The 19,355-nt window shown below is 41.7% G+C and overlaps 2 protein-coding genes across 2 annotated transcripts; one reads left to right on the forward strand and one right to left on the reverse strand.

Annotated features, from left to right (window-relative positions):
- The first annotated feature begins 5 nt into the window (after positions 1-5).
- Positions 6-3,837, forward strand: LOC116918561 (GRIP and coiled-coil domain-containing protein 2). Its single transcript, XM_032924273.2, has 9 exons — positions 6-223; positions 321-694; positions 792-1,112; positions 1,185-1,769; positions 1,848-2,311; positions 2,380-2,584; positions 2,649-2,796; positions 2,859-3,259; positions 3,342-3,837. Exons 1-9 carry the CDS (start codon positions 91-93, stop codon positions 3,522-3,524), a joined length of 2,814 nt encoding a protein of 937 aa, XP_032780164.2. The 5' UTR covers positions 6-90; the 3' UTR covers positions 3,525-3,837.
- Positions 3,838-4,753: 916 nt separating this feature from the next.
- On the reverse strand, positions 4,754-18,563 carry LOC116918560 (acetylcholinesterase). The gene is made up of 5 exons (XM_032924272.2): positions 17,559-18,563; positions 10,486-11,932; positions 9,808-10,412; positions 9,565-9,740; positions 4,754-7,252 (listed from the first exon to the last, which is right to left on the reverse strand). The coding sequence occupies exons 2-5, from the start codon at positions 11,845-11,847 to the stop codon at positions 7,116-7,118; spliced, it is 2,280 nt and encodes a 759-aa protein (XP_032780163.2). The 5' UTR covers positions 11,848-11,932; positions 17,559-18,563; the 3' UTR covers positions 4,754-7,115.
- Positions 18,564-19,355: the final 792 nt, after the last annotated feature.

Genomic DNA, 19,355 nt, shown 5'->3' on the forward strand with positions numbered 1-19,355 from the left:
GATGTAGTGTTTGCGTTGTCAATCCACCAGTTTTGACACGTTAGAAGTTCTATGTGTAAGTTGACAAGTGTAAAGAACATAATAATATAAATGGAAGATAGTATTGGGAAGCCAAACAATGGCAATAAAAAGGTAGCTTTAGAAGAGTTAGATCGGGATGAACTATTAAAGCGCTGTAAGAGTTATTTTGCTCTTGCACAAAGAGAAAAACAAGCCAAAGACGGTAGGTGGTAGCTCAGCACCTTGAAAAATAAATGTATTAAGTGCTAACTGTTTTATTCATTTAGTAACTTTTACTTATTTTCTATTTTTATATGCAGAAGCTCAACAAAGAGAAAGTTATCTTCTTGATAAAATTTCTAATCTTGAGGGTCAAGCTTCCCAGTTGGTCACACAGGAAAAACACTCTGCCAGCAGAGACCAACATGACCACACAGATTGTCAAGGCTTTTCCTTAACTTTACAAATTTCAGATTTGGAATCCCAATTGAAATTAAGAAATGAAGAAAAAACCTTATTACTCTCTCAAAGTGAAGACATGGAAGCAAAGCTTAAAACCCTTGAAGAAAGCTATGAGCAGCAAAAAAATGGTTTTGTGGAAGAATTAAATAAAATGAATGATGTTTTGAAACAAAGAGGTGAAACCATAACTCGACTAGAAGAGAAATGCCAAATAAATGAAAAAGAATTTAAGGTACTCTGCATAAAATCTAAGATTGTCTTGTTCACTCCTTTCCTTTTCGCGGATTTCTAAATATTTGCGTTATTTTCTAATTATTATCTTTGGCCAGGTGAAGACTGAAACCTTCCTTCAGTTGGTGGCGGAGAAGGAGCGGAAAATCGAGCTGTTGGAGAGCGAAGGAAATAAATTCGAAACGCAAAGTGAAATTCTGAGTACATCAACCGTAAGCAAAGCTGAAGAAATTCACCGCATGAAAGATGTCGAAGATTCCCTAGAAGACAGATACAACAAGTTAAAAATGTTAGCTGTAAGAATGAAGCGAAAGATTGCGGAACAAAACAATCAGTTGCACGACAAGGAAAATCAGCTCGCTTTATTGAGAGTAGATGAGAAAAACAGAAATATTTCTAATAATCCATTAAATCTGCAGGTAAATCATAATCAATCATTCTAGTAGCATCATCCAGAAGGTCATAAAAACATAAATTTATGTTCGATTCAGGCAGCCCAAAAGGAAATTGATCGCTTGAATGACGAATTAGATGCGAAAAAATCGGAACTAAATGTGATGAAGAAAGATTGTGAAAATTCAATCCAAGAACTTGCAAATAGTAGGCAAAGAGCAGAGGAATTTAAAAATGAAGCATCTGTCCTAAAAACAACTGTAGCCAATCTTGAGATTTCCAAAAAAGCTTTAGAAATGTCCATTCAAGAACATAAACTCTTGTATGATGACTGTCGAAAGGAAAACGAGTCAGAAAAAATCCTACGCGTTGAGTTGAGCAAGGAATGTGATCGGTTCAAAAGCGAAATCAAGCAGTTGAGCTGCACTGTGGATGAACTCAATAAGAAAAATCAAGCCGTTAAACAGGAGTCGAAGAAACAGAGCCTGCTGGAATTGGAACTAACGGACTACGAAAAATCGGTGTCTGATTTGAATGCCCAGCTGGATGCGATGAAAAAAGAACTTGTTTCAAAACAAAATTTCGTCGATCAACTTACTGAAGAAAAATCTGGCCTACAAATACAAATTCAGTTATTGGAACAGCAAGTTGCCACGGAACAACAGCGAGGGGCAGAATTAAAAGTATGACGTTTTGTTTTATTTGTTTCAAATATTCTTGTGTGTTTATACTCGTTCCTTAATCTCCTTGTCATCTAACAGATGACTTTGGATGCAATTCAGCTACAACTAGATTCATGTCAAAGCGAACTACTACAACAAAGAACGGAAATTCGCCATGTTATTGCCAGGGCAGAATCCAAAGAGAATGAGGTTGACAATCTGAAATTACAGTTATCGACAGTCAACACCGAACTTCACAAGGTACAAACAGGATCGGCGATTCTCATTGAGACACTGCGCAAGCAACTTGTGGCGCTGGAAGAATCGGCAGCCACCGAAAAGGTTACGAGAGATAACCTCCATCTAGAACTTTCTGAGCTCCGTGCTGAATATGACAATTACAAGATACGCGCCACAAGCGTTTTGAAAAAGCAAAAGACAGAAGCAAACCCTGCATCTCTGTCGTCAAAAGAAGCCGTTAACGATTTGAATACGGATCAAGTTGAACGGGAAATGTTACAGCGTGTTGTCGAGGCTCTTAAAACGAAAATAGCTGAAATTGAGTTAGTCATGATTTAATTGATCGTTATGTTGGTGGAAAAGTATAAATCTTAATGGTGTGTGTATTCAGGTCACAGCTGGTGTTCTCACAAAGTGAAGTATCGAATTTGCGATCGGAAAAGGAACGAAATGCAGTAACCCAAACATCAGCCGTTGAAACTATGCGTCAACGGTTAGAGCGTGCCGAATCTGAAATAGAAATAATCAAACGAGAACATCAAGCGCAAGTTTCTCGGTTGCAGAGCGATAATCAATTACTAGCCTCTCTACATCGGGTACGTTTAGCCTCCGAACGTAAAGAAATTCATTGGTGTTAATTTAAACAATCTTGTCATTTAGGAACAAATGGATGGTCTGAAGTTGCGCCATAACCAAGAAATCTTGGAATTGCAAAACAATCTCGATGAAATTGCATTTGAATCCGCAAGATTACAGAAAGTAGTAACAAATTATCAGGCACAACGGACTGTCAGTCCAATTATGAAAGGTAGTATAATCCATTGAATATCTGATTATCTATAGCCTGCCTTCATTTTCTTACTTTTGCAGGTGATCAACGACGTGACGATTATGTAATGGTAGAAAGAGAACGGGGTGAAGGGTCTGAAGATGGAAACGTGACCCACCGACAGCGTGAAGACACGGAGAACGATTCGCGGAAGCCTATTCCATTAGAGCTATTATTGAGTTCTCAACTTGCTTCTGAAGATACTGTTGTTTTCCCAAATGAATCGGTAATGATTTCCTATGAACAACACCGCGAATCCCTGGCGATTGTGGAAAAGCGCTGCAAACATTTGGCTGCTCTGTTAGCAGAATCAGAAGCTAATGAAGCTCGCTTCTCGCAACTTGCCGATGCGTTAAAAGAGGAAATAAGGCGTGCAGAACGATCTGAAGAACGACAGAAACACATCGAAAACCTTGAGTACTTGAAAAATGTTGTTCTGAAAGTAAGGATTAAAGTGATTCCCGAACAAACGTGATGGATTTAACTTGCAACTAAAGATTGTTCTTATTTTCTCTCCTTTTCAGTTTGTTACTTTGCCTCGAGGAGAAGAGCGCAGTCGACTTGTCCCAGTACTCACCACGTTACTCCGATTAAGTCCGCTAGAAGTGCAAGAAGTACATCGAACATTTAGTCGGCAGTCGGCAGACGGGGTGGTTAGACCCATAGGTTGGGGTGGAGTTTTCAATTACTTCGCACCAAATCAATAGTCATGTGTGATGTTCTATAAAAATGTGTGCATAACCTTTCTTGAATGCTATCTATTTGTTATTGGTCTGGTTCAACTTGATATACTACTCCATCCATTGCTGCATATTGTCAGTGTGGGCAGTATTAGTCTAGTAACATATTGCGGTTGCTTTTATAATGAAACAATAATAAAGATTGTTGCGGCCAAAAAGGGAATCAGTGTGCGATTTCAGACGTTGTGTAGTATCGAAACCACTATTTATGTACCTAACGATAAAAACATTGGCTATCTGAATCTGTGAAAGGTGAATGTTATACAGTATAAACTAATAATTTTCTGTTTTATTACTTTCGCATACAACAACGTCGAACAATCGAGCGTGTGCTCTTGAGCATTCCGTAGAATGAGTGTCTTCTTCCGTAGTGAACGTGTGGCAATATTTAATGGGTTACAGGGTTCAGTGAAAAATAACATCCGGGTGGGGGGGACGAAATATTGCACTAAATAATTGCCACAGATTTCAACTTCGTCGTCAAGAAGAGCTACGATGCAGAAACCCAAGTCGGGTGGGTATGTGTAACGACAATATATCCTGAGCTAATAACGATCGATAATGATTAAATTACACGTCATGCAAATAAGGATCTCCATTACGGCATTTAGTCTATGAGCAGGATAGTCTTCTTGAGTTCCAGCCTAACATAACCGTATCCGCGGAAAAGGCAACCCGTTTAACACTCTTTTCTTCTTTTGGGCTTCGCTTTCCTGCTAAGCGTTGCAAAGCTATACCTGACTAAAGTAAATTCTCACCTGTAACGAGGTGCGGAGAGACAGATGCAGACAAACTATATTTGCCGGACAGGAAGTTCACGTGCGGTTATGCCTTGGAACCTTAGAATGAACGAAGAATTCTCCTGTCAATTTGTGGTAAATGTGTTAAAGATGGGAACTTTACTTCGTCTCAGCATCACATGCTACAGCAGTCCGCCGTTGCGGGCACAGACTCCAGTACCGTTTAAATTATGGTCTGCGTTTCTCATCGGGAACATAGACTGTAGAACGCTGTTAGGAGACCTACGATCAATACATTTGGAACTTTTGTGTCGAAAGACACTGCGAGACGTAGACGTACTATGCATCCAAGGTATAGAAACACAGCCCTTTACAGTGCGCAACTGTTCGGTGGCTATACGTATTTACCAAGAAAATACAAACATTATAGTATTTATAGTACACTGACCTATACTATCCTTTTTTTGAAATTGTATTTTTGCATCCGTTCAAAGAACAGCCAACATTCACGAGACAGGTGAGCGAAAAACGTTGTCCAACCAAGGAGAGACGCTACACAAATTTGAATAAGGAACCAGTTGGACTCGAGTAATGTATATTCAAGCGGTGGCTATTGTAAAGTATTTAGATGAAAACCAATTAAGGGCTATAACAGGGAAATAGTGGATGAGATGGGACTTGGTAAAGTTTGTGTATGCGTGTTTTTTGTTTTGTTTTTTGTTTTTTTTCTTTTTTAAAATTGAAACATGATGACATCTAATAATTGGTACAGTAATTTGTCAATGAATCGACTTGAACAACGAGAAATATATCATGCCAATAAGAATATTATTTTTAAAACTAGTATCGATGATAATAATATTAATGATAATTTGGAAAATGAAACGAAGTTCTTCCAAATGATAAACACTGTTTAATAATAACATTTGACAGGTGCAATTAATATCTAGGTTAGGTATATCCCAGGGTATAATAATTAGCGTTTTGTTCTGTAATGTCTTTGCTTTTGTCGTCCTGTTTTCTTTCAGATTTTGAAATATTTTTTTAATCATTTTTTTTTCTTAGTCTTGCAAGGATATTGATTGTTGATTGTGGAATGCGACGTGTAATTTCTCAATTTTTTTTTTCTTTTTGCCGATCAAAAAAGGAAAATGCAACGAAATGTTTTGTTAAGCAAGATGATAGATGCACCGCCTCAGAGTGCAATTACTTTGCAAAACTCAACCGAAATGGAAATCAGAAACGATATCCTTCATTAAAATGTCTAAAAGTGAGTGCATTTGGATAAGTTGCATTTGTTTCGGACTTTTTTTTTCTTTTCTTTTCTTTTTCTTTTTCCTTTTTTTTCAGCTTTTGCGTCGTCTATATGTACAAATTAAAATGTTTTTGTCATAAAGAGCCATGTGGTAGATGATGAGACAGAAGTAGGCTAGCAAGGCAATTTGAAGATAAACGGCAGTGTCCATGGTGGAGCTACATAAAAAACTTCAGCGATATCCCAAAGGATGATAAATATAATGAATCCAGTCAAATCGGTAGTAAAAAAAAAAAAATAAAGAAAAAAGAAAAATTTAAAATCAGTAGTAAATAAATCAACAAAACATGTCAGCACAGATGACGATGCATCAAAATCCGATTCAAATATATGATATCAAATTAACTTTGAAAAATAAAAACTGAGCTCAGTCCAGTCAAGTAAAAAGATGAAACGTGAGTTGCAAAACCAACAGAAGTTGTATACCAACAAGAAACAGGGTAAATGTAATGAGAACGAGGAGTAAATTTGACGGATTTGGATAGGCCAGGGAACGTTATCGTCGTCGTTTAAAACAACAGAATGGATGTGTTACTACAATCAAAGTTTCCCCGTTCTAAAGTAGTTTGCCGTTGAGGTGTGTAGAAGTTAACGAAAACAGTAGCAATTTTCTTCCAGGCTTCTTTTGTTCGCTCATATTGGCAGTGATGAACTGTAAGCTGCGAATGATGATGAATGTTTGGGTCATCGCCGCCTAGGTCTTCATGTAGAACCGTTCATTGATTCTTCAACGGAATTTGCATATAAAATTGTTTATGCAAAGTCACCCAACTAATCATCATCAAACGTTTTGAGAGAGAAACAAAGGAATGCCGATAAGAAAAGTAAAAACAACTAATCAACTATTCAATGGTTTACAAATGAGCCCTCTCAGTCTGTGGCGTACGAAGTGGATTAATGAACTCAATCCCAGAAAGGGATTGACACAACCGAATTCAACAACCCTGCGGTTACATATACCTTCCTCATTCATGTACGTTTTGTCAGTTTTTTTTCTCTCTTCGCTGTAGGACTTAATGATATTAAATTAAATGTTAGACTGAAGATGCGATCACACGCAAAAATTGTTCACAAGAGCACGAGCAAAGGAGATGGTGCAACTGACGAAAGGTGTGGAGGGATAGGTTATTTTAGTGTTTGCATACTGGCCTGTATAAAAGAACATAATCAACTACAGTACATTAGAGATGATTGGCACCATGCTCCTCTCTTATGGGAACATCGTGACCGCACCCACAGAAAATGACGATACTGTCGTTTGCATTGAAAAGAATAATAATTTTGTCCTTTTTTTCTTTGCCTTTTCTCATCATTCAATTCTCTACTCTTTTGAAAATCTTCGACAGTAAGCTGATTAATCTTTGACGGGATCATTGTTTGGTGATTGTTATTCCTGGATTTCTCTTTCGCCGCCCGACCCGCTGGCACTTCTCCAAGTCTTAAGGATGCGTGGGTTAAGGGCGTGTTAGGACGATATATAGTTAGACGTCATCGTCGAGGATTTCAGCACTGATTTCGAAGCTCAACCATGACCCACAAAGCGACGCTTATAAGCGAGCAGAAAGTCAGAATATCCTGTCGATCCAAGGAAGCCACTCCGCTGCTGGTTGGGCACTGGGCTGGCGGCTGTTGCAGATTGGCTACGTGTCCACATAATAAGAATAAGAAAAGCAAAAAGCAAAAATAAAGATAAGACAATTCTTCTTTCTTTGTTTAGTCTGTGTTTGTTCAGTCTGTCCAATCGATATCGACTGCTCATCTGTTATCATCAAGAGACATGTAGAATCGCGTGCATGTACGGTATTGCTCGTTAGCCGAACTGAAACTGCTTCGAAAGAGACTGCGAGAGCTGTAACAGCGATTTTCAGGGAGTCGTAACTAGACGTTAAAAAAACAAAACAGCTGAAGGTTGAAAAACATCCGCTGATGAATTGATTTTTTTTTTTTTCGCTCTCTGTGTTCCTTGTTAACAAGTTTTGCATGCAAGAAATTGTGCTACCCACTTTCTTTTTTCATCCACCCACCTACCCAGGTGATGGTGTCAGCGGTTGTTGATCCGATTGGCTTGAGAGGCAAAAGAACATGACGCAAGTAATTTTGAATTTTTGCTTGGTTGATGCAGCTAATACGTCATAAGTCGTGGATTTCTTCCGGAACGAAGGTTTCCACTGCACTATTCACGGAAAAATGGCTACCGTCTCTGACGTCAACAGGGTTGACGTTTCTTGATGAAGAACTGTGGTGGGCGGGAAGTACTAACAGTCAAGCTATATGTTACGCTAGGTCCTTCTAGAGCGGAACTCGGGGAAACGGAAGAGGAAGGCCAACCGCCGATTTCTCTAGGGATTCGGTACGAGCCATATGCACGCTACACACAATGTCAAGTTATGTCAAGCGAGAGGAAACTCTGCTCACATTGCAGTCGTCGCAAATAAATGTGGAGGACGGAACCGACCGCTGAGACCGAAGAGGATAAAAGAAAAAACAGAGTAGTATCATTCAAAAAATGTGATAAGAGTTCTGGGTAAAAAGAAAAAAAAAAAAGAAAGATGGCCGCAAAGCAAACTATGCCGATGGTTGCGCTGTGACGTCTTGATCGATCACATCCATTGGGTAGATGTACTGCACTGTCGGGTCCTGGGCAAATGGAGGATCCTGACAGCTGATCCACCCACTCTGACTAGAAACAAAAACTTGAAGCTTATCGTTGATTGTTTCTCTCCTGTAAAAATTTGCGCAGCGCTGCTATCGTCAGCTGACTCCACCCAGTTCTTACTGTGCAAAGGATCAAATTATATTCCAGCTTAAACTGTTGCAGGTTTCTTATATAGTGCTGTTATTTCTCGTTCTCACTTTGCACTCTTCCTTGCCCTTTACTCCCCTCTCTGATGACGTTTGGGAAGATGAGTGCCAGTGCACCTCTTTCACAACTGTAAGAACGAGCAACCGACAGGAAGCGCTCGAGTGCTGAATTCAAACACTTGTCGTCAGTTGAGTAAAGCCCACGTCCCTACTGAGTACATTATATGGCCATATACTCTTAAACGTTGCCAATTCAGCAACTCAACATTTTAAATTCTGAATCCTTATTAGAACAACTGAGTTTCTCAGCGAAGAGAATGAGCCTCTTAACACCAATCTCATTTGTTTTTGATTAATTCTTCCCTTTATTTGTTTCTAGCGGCATAGATGAACGATGTGGATGATAGCTATACGTGCAGCGTAAATACCTACATTCGGATTCTCGATCCATCCGCAAGGATCCTTTCCCCTTACCTCCCCCCCCAACCCTGGATGGACATAAGACATTATTTGATAACCGGATAAACAAGAAGAGTGTATGCCGTGTACACAGGTGCTCAAGTTCACTCCACATCTATCAGAAACGTCTTCTTAAGCACTCAATTTCTTTCCCTGTGTCGTTGAGAGCCTCACGTTATTGGCTGTTGCTGTTGGACGTTAACGACGTCTAGCAAAAGAAGGGCGGGCAATGATACCAGAACATTTAGCGTTTCGGGGCTCTTTAATAAGCCTTACCGTTTGAAGCGTTCAGAGGCACGATAAGAAAAAGACATAAAATAAAATGGAAATACAGAAATGAACGGAAACTAGTAACGACGCCTGTCGTCGTTATACAGCCAACAGTTTATCTCCCTATTGCCATCAGAACTGTAACGTCTAGAAGACCTCACGAGCCCTTTTTTTTTTTTTACTGAAGTCTAAACGAGGCCGTGTAACAAGCAATAACGTCACGCTATTTTATAGCGACACCGTACCGCACCCTATTACTAAGCTTATTAGAGCCAACGTGACTCTTCTTTCGCCAATAAAATAAGTAGACAGCATTTTAAAGTTTGGGTGTGTAAAAAAAAAGACTCGGGAGCATCGAAGGATCTTTAGGTACTACCAGTGGGAAATCGTGCGCGTTGTCATGGAAGAGAGACATTCTTACCTGCAGCCGTTTTGAGACTAGGTAGATACTTTTTCCAGAAAGCACATTGCCTTAGTCGAGGTCCACGGCCCACCCAGGAATGGTTAGCAGCAAACGTGAGATATTCTCGTCCGTAAGGAGTGTGAACTGGCCAATATTCTTGGGTCCAAGAACCATCGGGATTCTTGCTTGGATTACTGTCCAGCGATTAACGCAATGAATGGCAATTCTAATAAAAATGAAGATCATGTTTCAAAAAATTACCCAGTACGGGCAAAGTTAGCCCAATAGCGCATCATTTTTTTGCTGAGCGCAATCTCCTGAGGTTGGTAGCCTTTGGTGGGATTGAGTGGTTCTCCAAAAACGAAATTGATTTCATCAGCATGGAGGACGCCTGTCCAGGTTGGCCACAACTGGGTCGACGAGCGATGCGTGTAATAGTACATGTAAACGTTGTTGCTGCCGCCCATCTCGGCGTAGCGATGTGCAAACTCGTTGACGTTGCATGTGAAATGGTAGTCACCGACCATCTTGTCCAGGGCGTCACGGTTACGAATTGGATCGTCCGGATTCGACCAGTCTGTGTACTCGAAGATGATGGCCTGACGAGCGATGCTGTTGGCGAACGGATTCAGCTCCTGGACCGACTGCAAGAATTGCTCTCGATTGATGTAGACATTCTCTTCTTTGGGAAACAAATTGTAAAGGTAGTAGAAGATGAAGAAGTAGCCCTCTTCCGTGTTACTGCCCATCATGATGTTACACTTTTTAAAGTTGCGTGTTGCTAGTGAACGTTTTGGCGACTCGTCCAAAAAGGCGCCATCGACGATTGGTACGAAGGAGAATTCCAAAATACCCAACGGAGCCACCTAAATGTGGGTTTAAAGCAATCAAATTAAACAATCTTTCGAAAATGGATTGAATCATCGGCGCGATTGTTACCTCATTGTTGACAAGTGTTGAAGCGTTAATGGTCCGCAAACATTCCAACGCTGAGCTGAGATTGGCCCGGCTGTGTGGGCAGCCAACAGCTTCAGCGAGTCTCAGTCCACGGATGATGGTCTCTTCTCGGTCGACTGTGGCCCACGGAGCTGTCGCTGATCCACTTTGCATAATGGCCTGACTAAACAGGTTGCGACTGAGCGGTGACAGCAGGTGCATAGAGACACTAGCGGCTCCGGCCGATTCACCAAACAGGGTAATGTTGTTTGGATTACCGCCGAAGAGAGCGATGTTAGAATGGATCCATTGAAGGGCCATCGTCTGGTCGAGCATGCCCATGTTACCCGGTGCGCCCGGCTGGTCAAAATAGAGAAATCCGAGAGAAGCCACTCGATACTGAAGCGTCACGTAGATGATGGATTCCTCAGAGACGAGGATCTTTGGGTCATAGACATCAAGTGTCGACGATCCAGTGACAAACCCTCCGCCAAAGATCCAGACCATGACAGCTGCGTTCTTGGGTCGCGGCCGGGGCACTGTCACGCTCAGGTAAAGACAATCTTCATTCCTTTCCGTATTTGCATTCCACATAGTGGAGCCAGCGAAATTGCCGAAGAAATCATCCATCGTCTGCCAACACGAGTTGGGCATGTCACGGGTGTCCCTAATGCCGTCCCACGGATCCATAGGCCTCGGATGGCGGAAACGTAGATCTCCCACGGGCGGCTGTCCGAATGGAATGCTGTTCCATACGTCCACCTGCTTACCGGTGGGTGCGACGGCCGTCATGCCACGAATTCTGCCCGCCTGCGTGTTGATTATGAGCGAAGGATCTTCATAGTCTTCAGCCGTTGTCGTCGTGTGAGTTCCGCTAGTATGATAGTCGTGATCGGCGGCACTTCCTGCACTCGTCGCTATTGTTCCGTGCTGCCCAAGTCGAGTTGCCCGCGTCGCCGTTGGGCCCCATGAGCACATGAGTAACAGAGCTGCACTCAGCCACACGAGCGCTGGCATTGATCTCAATTGTCGTCTTTGCCCAGGGTGGTGGTCGTGTTGTTGGCGAACCGACGCTGTTGAAAGGCGAGTGCTGGACGACTCCACCGTCGAAACTTGGCAACTCAAACATCGTTTCTGGTCAGCAACGTTTGCCATTTCAGGTTTGTTTCTTGTCCGGCTAGCTATTGTCGGACCGATGAGGATGTTGCCTTCTAAGGCAGGGACATCTCGATCGTTTTGCTTCTGACTCAATTGTTCATGGCTCTGATGAAACCGTGAATTCTTACCATCTCGTCTGCTCTCATTTTGCGCCAAATCTTGTTGGTGGGAAACTCCTCGCCGTCGTCCTAACCGACTGGTCTCCATGGTTAAAGTTTTTGGTTTGTTTGTTAGGTTGTCTTCGGGTTCTTTGCTTTTGTTCACGCACAGATGTTAAAATAGCATCGACGTTCTGCAAATCGATAAATAGTAAATGTTCAGTTGAAATGCAAGAAGCTCTTGTACAAAATAATGTATTCGCGAGTCAAATCGTTTATTTATTGATCTACGTAACTAGGCGGCAGAAAAGAAAAGTTTCATCCGTCTCCACCAAAAAACCTTTTTGAGTGAAGCAGGCCCGTTAGGGAATCATCTTGAGTGTATCCATTCGATCTTTTAGTTCTTTCTTCTCTTACGGAGTTATAAGTAAAAGAATAAAAGCCAAACTAGAGTGCTCTATAGTCTGCCTAGGATAAAAGCGAGTGCGAAGCGTAGCAGGAAGCACGGCCTTGTTGAAAAAGGAGAAAAAGAAAGCAAATTTAACGAGTGAGGGAAATTGTACGTGAAAACTGACAGCAACTGAATCCCGTGCTATTATGCCGAGTAGGCCAGTTTCCCCAGCAGCATCAAATATATCCATATGCTATATCTTCTATGTACATTATACCGACGCCAGCTGCTGGATCAAGTTTTTTCCTGGATGACATTAAATCGATTCCTAGCCTATTTTCTTCTCCCAGTGTCTGTGCCTGCCTGCTTATGCATTCAATTTTTTTTTTTCAAGTCTACATAGCGAACCATCGGTGAGGTTCATAGCCAGCAGCGAAGAAAAAGAGTCGCATATAAAATCGATTATTCAAAGCATGTACGTCCCAACAACTGGGAGGAGAATGAAAAAAACAAAAAAACAGCTGGATGGATGGTTGACAAAATTGGCCGCCTTGCCGTTGGTCAGCCCGGTGACATGTGGGGGGGGGGGTCTGCATGACAGATGACTTCAAGAATAAAGGGGTGTAGCTTTCGTGTTTACCGTAGCATGAGTCGCATTGACTTTGTCACGCCCGCAGACGGTGGCAGACGAGACTGCAAGTAGACTGGAAGATATATCCGTGTGTGTGTGTGTGTAACGTAGAGATGCTGGTCAATATGACTCTAGAGCATTCAAGCGATGACTACAAATGTGACATTTTTGTTGTTCTTTTTTTTTCTTTTGTCTTCGTTTGTTTGTCTTTCCGTTTTGTATGCGAATCAGACGACATCTGACGGCTCCGCTGCCGGTTCAGCAATCAGGACGTCGGTCCATCATCAAACAAGACCAAAGACAAATACTCGGGAAATCGAAGTCGACGACGGGAAAAGAAATGGAACAAAACGAAATAGAATTGGCAAAAAGATGGAAGAGGCGAGCGACGAAATCAGTCGGCAAGTCTCGTGGGATCTTCACGATCTTGATGGAACGACAAGGTATACCGTTGTTGAGTGCCAGTCGCAGCACATCTGGGATCGTGACAATCGGTTTAGGGTCTCCTCGGTTTTTCGGGACTTTGCAACCACATCAGAGGATAGCAGGGAGCCACTGATGTGCAGAAGGGATGTCATTTATTTCACAGGGAAGCTGATTTATTTAGCACTTCTGTCGCCACATTGTATCCAATATCTGAAAACCAACCGCCTTTTATTTCCTATTCATTTTCCTTCGCTTCGTTCCTCTTATTGTCATCAAATGTTGACGTTTATTCGATCAGTCATCATCGTTTCATTCTATTTGGAAAATAAATAGTCCCCACACGAATGTCTAATATACTTTAGTGCGATATTTGTTTATGCGTGTGAACCGACTTGCTTCCCTTTTTCTTTTCAATCCCCTTTGACCAAGGCGTTCAATACAACCGTAGGCACGTCTATTTCTGGAACGTGACAACGCTCGCTAAATAGTGACGGTGCCATCGGTAAGAAAATAGTGGCTTTGCCCTTGTTAAGACAGCAATTCGTATCGATCCATTCAGTTCTAGTAGCTGCAGTAATGGTACCGCTCGTCGAACCGCACTCTTGCAAGTTGCGCGCATCCGCAAAAAGACCCTTTTTTCGATGCACCTCAATTGTAGGCTACCTATACATATATACCTGTCTTAGAATATGGTACAGTCTCAAGAGGAGGGCGTGGATGAAATTGGATGATAGAGAAAGAATGGTAATGCACCGTAACAGAGAGCCAAGTAGTTGAAGTATTAGGTAACTTTTGGTGTGATGGAATGGCAACCAAAACGCAAGCGAAAATAACTTTTTCCGCATTGCAAAGGCGATCGCGAACGTTGCTAGGGAACATATAGAAAAAATTATTTTGATGTCTCCAAGACACGAAGTGCGGAGGTAAAGCGGTACGTGTTACAGCGCGAATTATTTTTAATAATTATTATAGATGCACATGCATCGCACTCGCTTTGATGCATCCGTTTCTCGGCGTAAAAAGATGGGAGTCGGTCAAGACAACGTCGAATAGTCTAATCCATCAGCATGACATAGAACAGTTGCAAAAGAATTCAGAAAAGGATGGACTAATGTATCACTGTTTGGCGTTGCCATAGGAACCTGTCATACAGGAATGGCCAGCTTGGACATTGCCTCCTACCCTGATGGACCAAGGTTTTTGTGTGTGTAGGAAGAACCAATGTTACTCGATAACATCAATGACAACTAGAGAAAGAAAAAAAACCGAGGAATGCTCCGTCAATTCTAATGGAAATGTCAAGGAATCTTATGGGCAGTTTTCCTTGTAAAGGCACAGAGATGGAAAAGGTCAAATGATAGCGAAGGCGCAGCGAAGAAAATACGAAAACAAAAATATGTTTAGCGATTTAAAAAAGTGCTGAGAGTCGATAAACGTCCTCTTCAATTTTCATAGTCCTATTTATTGATTCATGCGTTAAATCGGAACTTGGTTATCAACAGTAGAGTGTCTACTATGTTCGGGAATTGGCAATTGCTGGGCTCGATAATAACAACTATGAAATTTTAAATTATCTGTTCCACCCGGCTACCGTGAAATCGATTGATCGATTTCCAGTCTATCACCATCGTAAATAATGCCAAATGTGATTATTTATCGACATTGTACTGTCGTTTCTTCTTTGATCAGAAAGAAAACCAAAGAGAAATGACAAATGCCTTTCTTTAATGTTATTTTACAAACTTTCGATTGTTCCAAGACTCACTACAAACATCAGTTTTCCTTTTCTTTCTTTCCTTTACAAGCATTTATCCATCTCCCCCTCTCCAAGACTTCCCATCGAAGTGTAGTGGCTCTTAGAAGCCATGCCGCTGTCCCTCCGGACTTTGCTCCAAATGGATGGGCAAACTGGCAGAGTAGAATGTAAGAGTGGAACGCATCAGAATGTACGAAGGCATCTTGGTACGTTCTCTGCTCGTTCCCCTTCTTGGCACAGCTATAGTAGCATGGTAGATAGCAGTATAAAGCAATTCAATCATCTAAGCATTTCTAACAACTCCCGTCTTATACGGCTGACATCTTTGTGCTGCTGGATGTGCTAGATGTTCACGAACAGGAAGGAAACGCTAGGGACGACTAAAGAGAAAAACATGATGATGAAATTCTCCCAGCTTTTTTGCACTTGCAATTTCGTAGGGCAAGAAAACAGCTTCACATTCAGCTGGAAACGTCCGAGTTCGTTCACCTTCTTCCCTTTTTCTCTCAGTTTTCACCATCCCTAGAGGAGTAGCGATGAAACTACAAGGGTCTTCTATAGTCTCCTAATAGACGAGGGCTAGCTAGACGTAAGTTTCGGTGAAGTTTTCTGCTATTATCGAGCAATGAAATCTATTATGAGGAAACAGCGTTCCTCACTTAGCGGAGCGCTCCTTCCGACTTGCCCTCTTCCACCCAGCGTGACCTCTCAACATGATTGTGATGCAATGCGATGTGGAGTGTAAAGTATATAGTACACCATAGCGACGGAAATGCACCTGGTAGCTCAGCACGTACGCATTGAGGCAACGAAATATCGAATAGGAACTAGATGGACGGATCTGCTACCACCGTCGTATATATAATTGATAACTGACGTCCGACATGGCGCGGAGCTATAAGGTTCCGAACACGGGCGTCATTGCTGATTTATTTCGTCTCCCGCTGTTGTCATTACAGTAGCGTGTACGACACTCGGCTTGCAAGGTCATCGGGCAATTGGATCACCTAGAACGTAGTTCATCTGTACGAAATACGGTGCATTTAATTTCGTTTTTAACATGATTCTTTGCGTATTATACAGACCCGATTATTGCGGTTGTGAATGTTTGCACTGGAATTCGTACCGACTTAATTTTTTTTTAAACTATCATTAAATCTACCTGCCAATCTTAAAGTTTTTGAACGATAGACGAAGAGGAATGATCCTTTCTCCGTCTAGTTTTCCTGTTCTTTTTCCGTCTGCCTTTCCTGGCTATTGCTTTATCGCCCTCCAATTATTTCTATTGGATGTTTATATTGTTGCCTTTCTATAATTAGGTTGGCATGCAAACTTACTAACAGTCAATTACTGTGGAACTGAATCCGATCTATTCATTAAATGTTACAAGAATCAAAGTCCGGACACAATCACCCAGGAATTTCAGATTAGTTTTCCTACTGTTCCATTCGAATACAAAAACCGGTGCTGAATCAAGCGCCTTGTCATTGAAACCAGGACGTCTCTGTTTCATCACCCGTCAAACTGTGTTATGCTTGGTCGTGATCTTCAATTCTGTCACCTGTTTCAAAATCTTGTTTCCACGTACGAATAACGTTATAGTCAACCGTAACAGCGTCACGTATAGATTGAAAGAATTGGAGAATTCCAAAAATGACAAACCGATGGCAATCTCTTCGGGGCAGATGAAAAGTGAATTGACATAGGAATCCGACGGTTGTTAACATTTGTAAAAGTGGCCGACTATGATGTGATGGGCTACTATTGCAAATAAAAGGCCTTTATCAAACAATAGTATTGAATAATTTAGCGAGGAGGAAATGGGAAAACAACAACAGGAAACAACACAATAAATACGCAATCGGCGTGTACAGCAGCACTTTTTTTGTGTTGTAAAATATAATTCCTGTTTTTTTTTAATTCAAAATAATCCGATGCGTGTGGCATGAATTCGAAATTCTGGCCATGTGCATCGCAATTTGTTTTCTCCCTTTTCCTTAGGAAAACGATGCGTCGGACCGGATTCTTCGTCTCCGACAACGCAAGCGCTGAGAGCGATGAACTCGGAATATTTTTTTCGTCCACCAGCACAGGTGTTAAAAGCAGCTGCGTTTACCCCATCAATTGGCGAATCGATACGCTATCGTGTAACCTACGACTATCCACGTATTTCCACGCTTTATGATTCGTATAATCTTAGGACGTCAATCTTTTTTTCTGCAATGTATAAACGACGGTATGTAGGTACAGTTGTTGTGATAGTGCAATTGCCAATAAGAAAAGTTGAAAGTTTGGGCTGTACGCGAAAAACTATATGACACCCGTCGGCGGGATCTAACGATCTCGCGTCAAAATAAAAATGCTCACAATCTCTCGCTCTGTGGTTGCCAATTCTTTATGGATGGAATAATAAAAAAACAAAACCAATTGTTTTCACGCGATCTCCAGGTAATGTAGGTTGGAGACCTCTATATAAGGCTAGATAGGATCTATAGCTAAAGTGAAAAACGAGAAATTCGAAGGTGGTTTTCACGTCCACCAATCATTTTACGAACGGTTGATATCTAAATAAGGCTACGTAAGTCAAATGAAATGAAACAGCAACAATTAACTTACCTAAATTATCCATAGTTAATGGCGGATCGAGCCGCGATGTAAAGGCGTTGGCCCAACTTTGTTGATGCCGTGTCACGAGATTTTTTCATACGGTCGAAAGGAATTTCGAAACCACCAAACTGGTCGGTGAAAGCGCTGGATGAAGACAAACGCTTCAGGAAAAGTCGACTTTGAAGCAACACGCTAAAGCACAACCCGCGTCATCGAAATGTTCACCCCATCAACAGCAAGGTCCTTCATTACAGGTAGATCAAAGAACTAGGTGGGTTTAGTTTTTCTTTATCCCCTCCGTTCCCCACTTTTTTTTTTTGCTGAACTGGAACCGACAGCTAAAGCAGCCGACGATGTGTATAACGATGTCCGCTGACTGCGGCGGGATATGCAGATACGGTCGGGTGGGCCGCACGAAAATGCAGCAGCTGAACAAAAATCGGTGCACAAGTTGCTGCTGCCGTAATATTATATACCACACTGCCGTCAAAACCACTCACGAAACGCACAGGCACATATACACGCACACACAATAAATGCCACTCATTATCTATGCGCTTCGGTAATTTAGGTTTTTCTTTAACGGAGGGGGGGATTTGTTTTTGGTTTTTTTGTTTTGTTTTTTAGAGGAGAGAGGATTCTTGATCCGCGGCCGCCAAACACTTTTTGATGATTGGTTTTACTCACCTGGAACCTGTGTAATTGTTTTTCTTTTCTTTTCAATTCGTTTTTGCCAATTTTAAAACCAAAGACAGAAAAAAAAAGGAATTCAAAACTCGCGGTACTTTTTTTTGTTTTTTGAATTTGCTTTGATAATTTTAATATTTAGGGTAATTTATTTTCGTGAGGTTGATGTGGGGTAGATAGGAGGGGAGGACGGAATCACGTCCAGCCGTGCACCCTGTTCGGGTATCGACTGAGGACGTTCAAAGCCTTACCGCTCCTTACTATAGGATACTACGCTATATACGCGCCGTTTGTTCATATGGAACGGAGACAGAAGAGGAACGAGAGAAAGAACACAAGCGACTGAAAGGCAGCGGGACTGAGCGTGAGAGGAAAGAAAAAGGGAAAAGGCGAATAAAAACAAGATAGAAAAGGAAATAAAGAAAACGAAGAAGGGAAAAAAAAATAAAGAGAAGGTGGAGAACGAAGAGGAGAGAGAAAGAACGTGCAGAAGCAGACAAGAAAGAAGATGTTGTATGTTTTATATGTTTCTTATATTTTTATGTGGTGGTGGCTATAAGTGTCTTTTTTTTTTTTTTGTTCTAGATACATCGGTCGTCTGAGTTCAGACAAACAAACCGAAAATAACCGCCCAACAAAACAAAACCATTTCTGACAGTTTGTATGTAAACAGTGCGTCGTAAGACAATCAAATAGAAGACGGGAGCAGCAACAACAACAACGCAAAATAAAAGTGGGTGAAGAAGAAGAAGAAGTTCAACAACCACCGTGCCAGCTATATGATGTTGGCCCAATGCCAATGATGTCAAAGTTGAGTCGAAACACGCTGGTATGTGTTCACTACGTATAAATATGCGTGCGGAATGCCTCCATCACACGACGCGCATCCGCCCGACAGCTACGACGTGTTTCCTATATCGCCTGCCATACGCACGTGTGGATAGAAAGCGACGAAAGAAGACACCATCAGCTCTCGGCCAAGTTTTGGCAGAAGATGGAAAGCAACCAAATGTCACACGTCATCGTCCAAAGTCACGCTTCCAATGATAATTTTCACGCGATCTATATAGGAATGTGCGCTAGTGCGATGAAGCCCAGCTGCTGCTTCTCTGCGCCAAA

The sequence above is a fragment of the Daphnia magna genome, linkage group LG3, assembly GCF_020631705.1.
Source record: "Daphnia magna isolate NIES linkage group LG3, ASM2063170v1.1, whole genome shotgun sequence".
Classification (NCBI taxonomy): Eukaryota; Metazoa; Arthropoda; class Branchiopoda; order Diplostraca; family Daphniidae; genus Daphnia; species Daphnia magna.